This window comes from Stylophora pistillata, chromosome 4 (assembly GCF_964205215.1).
Source record: "Stylophora pistillata chromosome 4, jaStyPist1.2, whole genome shotgun sequence".
Lineage (NCBI taxonomy): Eukaryota > Metazoa > Cnidaria > Anthozoa > Scleractinia > Pocilloporidae > Stylophora > Stylophora pistillata.
This window is the reverse complement of record NC_142522.1, coordinates 26,327,163-26,333,290: the sequence shown is the minus strand read 5'-3', so window position 1 is coordinate 26,333,290 and position 6,128 is coordinate 26,327,163. Positions and strand designations below refer to the sequence as shown.

Here is a 6,128-nt window from a genome sequence, read left to right as displayed (position 1 = left end):
TGTTAGAGAAAATGGCAAAATTGAGATTCAAAGAGTTAAATACTCCCGTCATGGATGCTATTTTACTTTTTCTTGCGCGAAATTTATTCAGTAAAGCTAAGTGGTTTACTCATTTCTGGGCTCGCTTTAATTGCACCTGCTAAGATCGTTTATTCACCTGTAAAAGAGCAAATAATCGACAGTTTTCAAAACACTCCTAAGATTGACGAAATAACACAGACTGCAATTGTTGTTCGAAAACGGTAGAGATTTTCCTGGGATGTGAAGCTTGATAGACATTTTTGGTATACACCTGTCGTAGTTTTTTGAAGTATAGGTGGTTTATTGCTTTTTACAACGTTGTAATCGAATATTCTTGCATATTTCTTTTGAGGAATGTCTCCTCTATATAACTTTGAGCTCGATATCGTGACTGCAGTTTCTTTCCTCTAAGTTTTATCTGGAGTTGTATTTCCATCTTGCCATGGTTGTTCTGGTAAGTGTCTATTTTTCCTTTTCTTTGCGCTATTCCTAAGGCAACTTTGTGACAACAGTTCTTAGCTTTTTTCAGTTCCTCCAAATAGATATCAAACGAAGTTTCTTTACAATTTTAACGGATCTCCACCTACTACTAGGCCATGACCATTAGGCTCCGGTTCCAAATTCCGGCATTCCTTATTTTCCAAACTACCAGTGGCATATGATAAAAAGATTTAAACTTCGGAAGAAGCGGAAATTGCTTGTGGGGCTTCACCAAAATAACAAAAGTAGTCCGGCAATCTGTCAGGTATTGTCATTATTCGTGTGAGAAGGAAGCTAAAAGTCTCATTTACGTCGGCACTTTCAAGATGTTTTGGTTATATCAATTAATTTGAAATTGTAAATTGGCCACCGCGTAAAGAGTTCAAAAGCTGACGTTTCGAGAGTTAGCCCTTCGTCAGAGCGAAAGACGAAGGGCTTGTTACCCTCACCGACGCAGCACCACAGTTTATTAAGAATAAAACTTTCACCCTTTATTCATTTTGCTTTCAAGATGTGACTGATTCAACATAAGAAAATGTGGAAATGATGTCTTTGCATAAATTTGACCCTGAGACGCCGTTAATCTTCTCTATCTTTGTCATTTTCTCCGGAATCGTGTTTCCCTTTTGTGGAGGATGCACAGGTAGGGACCTACCGTGGAAGCAGTGCCATATTAGCATATTTTTTTAATTGTTTTGGTTTAATTTCTTTAGCTTATTTCACTCCTCGTCGACAAATCCTTCGCGAGTTTTTCATATTTTTGAATTGGCTCGTCTTATTTTTACGCTCGTAAACTCCAAGCTGAAAATCGAAATTCATATGCATTCTGTATTTCAAACCTGCAAATAATACTTTTTGCGAATGTTCATTGTTAATTATATGATAGAAAATGAAATCAACAGCCAATACACACGTTTGGAAACCTTGGTTGTAAGTTTTCTTTAATTTTGTCTTTTTGTTTTTTGTATTTTTTTTCAGCTGACGAGTGTCGCATCATCCTGTTTGAGGAACCGATAGCAAATAGGGCAATTAAGGGGCATGTGATTAGGAGAAGTGAGGTCCTCAGTGAGGGGAGCTGTCGCACGATGTGTTATATGGAGCCAAACTGTGTCTCCATAAATGTGAAACCTATAGACGCAGGAAAGTACAACTGTGAGTTGAATAACGCCACGGTTGATGAAAGTAAATTGACCTTCTTTAAAGAAGTGGATGCTTACTACCTGGCGATTGAGGTACATGCTTTGCTTAAAGTTAAAGTTATGTTTGACATCAGAAGAATTCAAAGTCGTGCTCTTGCTCAGCACTTTACAATTTTAGACTAGGATTTTTTTTGTTTCTTCTTCATTCTTCGCCTTGATCCGAACTTGACCTCAAACTTTCACGTCTTATTCGATATTATATATCGAAAATAATTTTTGCTTTTTTTTCGGAGGAAACTCAACCATATAGATGTATAAGCCTGGCCATACACATTATTGTGTATGCAGTTTATCGTGCTTCATTAGCTTGTAAATTTTTATTTTTGTGTGGCGAATATAAGTAAATGAAAAAACATGCTTTTCCTCTTTTTTGATCAATGCGTTTTTTTTTTATTTTGAACAGAATCCCTGTAGTAGCAGCCCTTGTGTCAATAACGGAACTTGCCAAGTTGGTTTCACCAGCAAAGGGTTTCGATGTGTTTGTGTTCCCGGTTACGCTGGAGCAAACTGCAGTGGTACTACACTGATTTCGCGATTTTGAAAATTTAGTTGTCCCTGATCCGTGATCAACATTTATTCCCAAAACAGAAGAAAAAATCTGTTGGTGGACACAAAAAGTCACCTACATGTGAGCCTTCATAGCTCAAACCACGAAGAAAGTCGATTCAACCACCATAGTCACTTGACAGCAAATTGAAAATATGAACCCTGTCAAATGGAGTCTGCTGGCCTTTGTCACTGAAAAATAGAAAACGTATTTTCAATTGCAACCATACAATGGGCTTTTAATGAGAATCACTTTTAGGCTCAAGTTTGTTTCTACGAGATTGGGTGTACTGTGGCCTCTCCTGCTAGTTCATAACGCGTAATCCCCCATCCCAGGAATATGTTTCCCTGGCATTTTCTGATACCCACCTAAGCTCCAAAGTGGAACTGTGAAAGTTCAGATAGCTGAATCGAAGTCTTCCGTGTTATTTTAACTAAAAACCTCCTTAGACAGCTCAGGCGACTTGTTACTCATCTCATCAGGGTTTCATTTCTTTTCACAGTATTATCAAGATCTTGCAGTGACTTAAAGAGGCTCGATCCTAAAGCGAAAAGTGGAATCTGTCTGATAGATCCTGATGGTGAAGGAGTATTGCTGCCTTTCCTCGTCACCTGTGACATGACTGACAAAGACGGAGTTGGTGTGACTGTCATAAGTCATGACAGCGAAAAAAGGACTTTCGTGGATGGTTCTGAAGACCTGGGGTCCTACTCGCGAAGTATATTCTACAAAGGAGCGAACATATCTCAACTGGTGAGTCTCATCAACGTTTCCCAGGGTTGTGAGCAGTTCATTAAGTACGAGTGCCTTGGTTCTACATTGAGGGATGGCTTTTGGGTTTCACGCGATTCTGTGGTGGAATGGACCTACTGGAGTGGTGCAGCACCTAAAAGTCAAATGTGCGCATGTGGAAGGAATGACACATGTGCACAACCAAGTAGAGAAGAAGATTCCCGCCGGGCCTACTGTAACTGTCACGTGAATGACGGTAAATGGCGTGAAGATAGTGGTGTCCTTACTAACAAGACACATCTGCCAGTTAAGCAGCTGAGGTTTGGGGATACAGGTGAAGACAAAAGCGAAAATTTTGACGAGCAGGGCTACCATACCTTGGGAAAGTTTAAGTGTCATGGAATCGCCTGATTGTATGGATTAACAAAAGCTTTAACTAATACTAATAGTCGGATCCAATCGAAAACTTAAAATGAAGATTGAGAGACACTGCTATTGAGAAAAGAAACTCACGTGTGACATTAAATTTTGACGAGCAGGGATACCATACCTGGGGAATTTAAAGTTTAAGTGTCATGGAATCGCCTGGTTTTAAGGAATAGCGAAATCTATATGTGCACGATCCTTCGCAGTAAAGCACTATTTGAGTAATAGTGAAAATCAGACCTGAAAAAAATAGGTCTGATTTTCACTATTGCTCAAATAGTGCTTTACTGCGAAGGATCGTGCACATATACGTTTCTTAACAGCATTTCATACATATGTTTCATATGTTTGTTGTTGTTTGAATAGCGAAATCGTTAACTAATTTTAATTGTTCCGTCTAACAGAAAACTTAATGACAACAATTGCAAGACAGTCAGTGATTCTTATGAAAGGTTTATTTAGTAATTTTTTTAAACTTATTTTGCGTTGCAATATTTCAAGAGGAATATCACAACGATGATTTGAGAAAAATAACTCACAGTACCCCTTTCAGTTATTTTATTTATTTACTCAGCGGCAATATTTAACCAGGCTGGCCCAGTTCAGTTGCAAGCTGGTTTGAATGGGGCTTGTATAAAGAATGTAAATGACAAAATATGTATTGAAATGTATCACTGAACTGTCAAGGGATTATAAACTTATAGTGCTGGTGTAAAACTTCTGCACCGTAATCGCGATGAATTCTGTTAAGACTGACTGCGCAGCGATTTTATGTGTTACTGAATATGTATCTCACGGTAGGTAAATAGGCAGTGCTATTGGTGTTACGAATAATTCTAGCGGCTGCATATATTTCAGTTTTTTAGATCTAGTTTTCAAGACTAGAATATTACTCTTATCATCGTAGATTTAAAGTTATAAATAATTGAGCAGGAGGACATACAATTCAGCAACTTTTTGAAAAGTTCTTGAATACGCTAAAATGTTGACTTGCAAGGCAGCATGTTGGCTTTTTATAACACTATAACACTGACTGCAGTATTGATATGTAATGGCTGACATTTGTAAAAGCTGAGCAAAAAGTTTACCAATCAAACTTTTGGTGTCGCATGGGGGGGGGGGGGGAGGGTGGGGATATTGCTATTTCCTTGATTAAATACCAAACTTTCAGGACATGATAACTCACAAAGAAAACTATAGTCATCATTTGAGACAATTGACGTAGATCTTGGGAGCCACAAGATAGCTAAGCTTCGGTATCCACTTCTGAAGGTTAATGTTCTAATACTTCTTAAACTCTTTCTTTATATTTGCTTCTTATCTTCTGGACCAGTTTTTTCGAAAGGGGGTTAACGTAAATGTGGGATTAAAAGATGACTCTGGCTTTAATTTCTCGTATAGCAGAGTGCGTATAGGAGCCAAAGCTTTGTTGAATCTTCTCTCGATGACTCAAAACTAACAGGAAAAAGATACAAAAGAAAAAACCACTGACCAGAGCTATTATATTAGATTAAAAATTTACACTAACCCCGGGTTAGTCGTGTTTTGAACAACCCGGTCCTGGTGTATAAATTCCACTTACATGAGATATTAATTTAACTTCAGTTAATTAATCCTTTGATCATGAATCTCATCTAAAAATTATTATAAGGACTTAGACGACTCTCGGTCTCGATTTAAGATAGGACCAAAAAAAACTAATCTTCCCTATCGACTTCTATTGTAATATTTTGAGTAGATCCAGTTGTTTTAAAGGCCGTTTACACGGCAGAAAAATCGTGTACCGACGTGTCAAAAAAGTAGTACGGACCGCATAATTTTAGCCGTTTACACGGATGATGTTTTACCACGGGTCGGACAAAAAGAGGCATAAGGATCAAGTTAGCAAGGTTGCGTTTACACTGCAGTTTTTGGGGGACCGGACCAATTTCTTGCATGGGACTACAGTATTTGGTACAGCTGTGTGCTGTTATCTAACATGCATATCATATTTACTCGAATGAGCGCTGCGGCGCTTATTTAAAAATTGTACCACACAAATTTACTTTTTCTATATTTTTATTCAACGGTACACTTTCTATCTGTCAATTTTCCAATGGACTGATGCTAAACTGATAGTAAATCTAGAATTACGAGGGAAATTCATCCGGTGAAAAAACCCCGAGCGTTTCATAACCCGAGCAGAGAAATACAGTCACTTTGAAGTAAAGAATATCACATTTAAAGAATATAAATTGCTGATGCTGTGTTAAAATTGTTTTATAGTGTTTTTCCTGGTTATACGGAATTCCTCGAATAAGCGCTGCATCGGGGGTACGGCGCTTATTCGAGTAGATACGGTAATTCTTGTAAACAAAATGGCGACGCGTGATGCAAGAAATTTGTCCAGACCCGTACCCATCCCCCAAAAAATGGTACGGATTGTTTACACGGGCAAAAATGTCAGGTCCGTACTCCTTTTTTGACAAGTCCGTACCCGATTTTTCTGCCGTGTAAACTGCCTTTTAGTTTCGGTTGAATTAATTATCATCACAGGCAACTTTAGAGCTATCGATCTAATGACAAAGAAATTCCAATTCTGTTAAGCTCTAATTTTGCGATAACTTAATTGAAAAGCTGAAAGCATTCTTATGAGCGAATACTTTGGAAAGGAACTTAAAGTTCTTACGCAACGTGGGAAGAAGACTTTGTGTTAGTAGACAAGAATTACAAAGAAGATAACA

The 6,128-nt window shown here is 38.1% G+C and overlaps 1 protein-coding gene across 1 annotated transcript; it reads left to right on the top strand.

The window, feature by feature from the left end:
* The first annotated feature begins 655 nt into the window (after window positions 1–655).
* LOC111346202 (neurexin-4) lies at window positions 656–4,516 on the top strand. The gene is made up of 4 exons (XM_088758193.1): window positions 656–1,144; window positions 1,480–1,733; window positions 2,104–2,215; window positions 2,750–4,516. The coding sequence occupies exons 1-4, from the start codon at window positions 1,045–1,047 to the stop codon at window positions 3,388–3,390; spliced, it is 1,107 nt and encodes a 368-aa protein (XP_088614319.1). The 5' UTR covers window positions 656–1,044; the 3' UTR covers window positions 3,391–4,516.
* The last annotated feature ends 1,612 nt before the right edge of the window (window positions 4,517–6,128 follow it).

Excerpts from the sequence above, each read along its gene's own strand:
- LOC111346202 (XM_088758193.1), top strand. The coding sequence starts at position 1,045 with ATGATGTCTTTGCATAAATTTGACCCTGAGACGCCGTTAATCTTCTCT. Across the intron at positions 1,145-1,479 it reads CTTTTGTGGAGGATGCACAG|CTGACGAGTGTCGCATCATC; the intron begins GTAGGGACCTAC and ends ATTTTTTTTCAG. Across the intron at positions 1,734-2,103 it reads CTTACTACCTGGCGATTGAG|AATCCCTGTAGTAGCAGCCC; the intron begins GTACATGCTTTG and ends TATTTTGAACAG.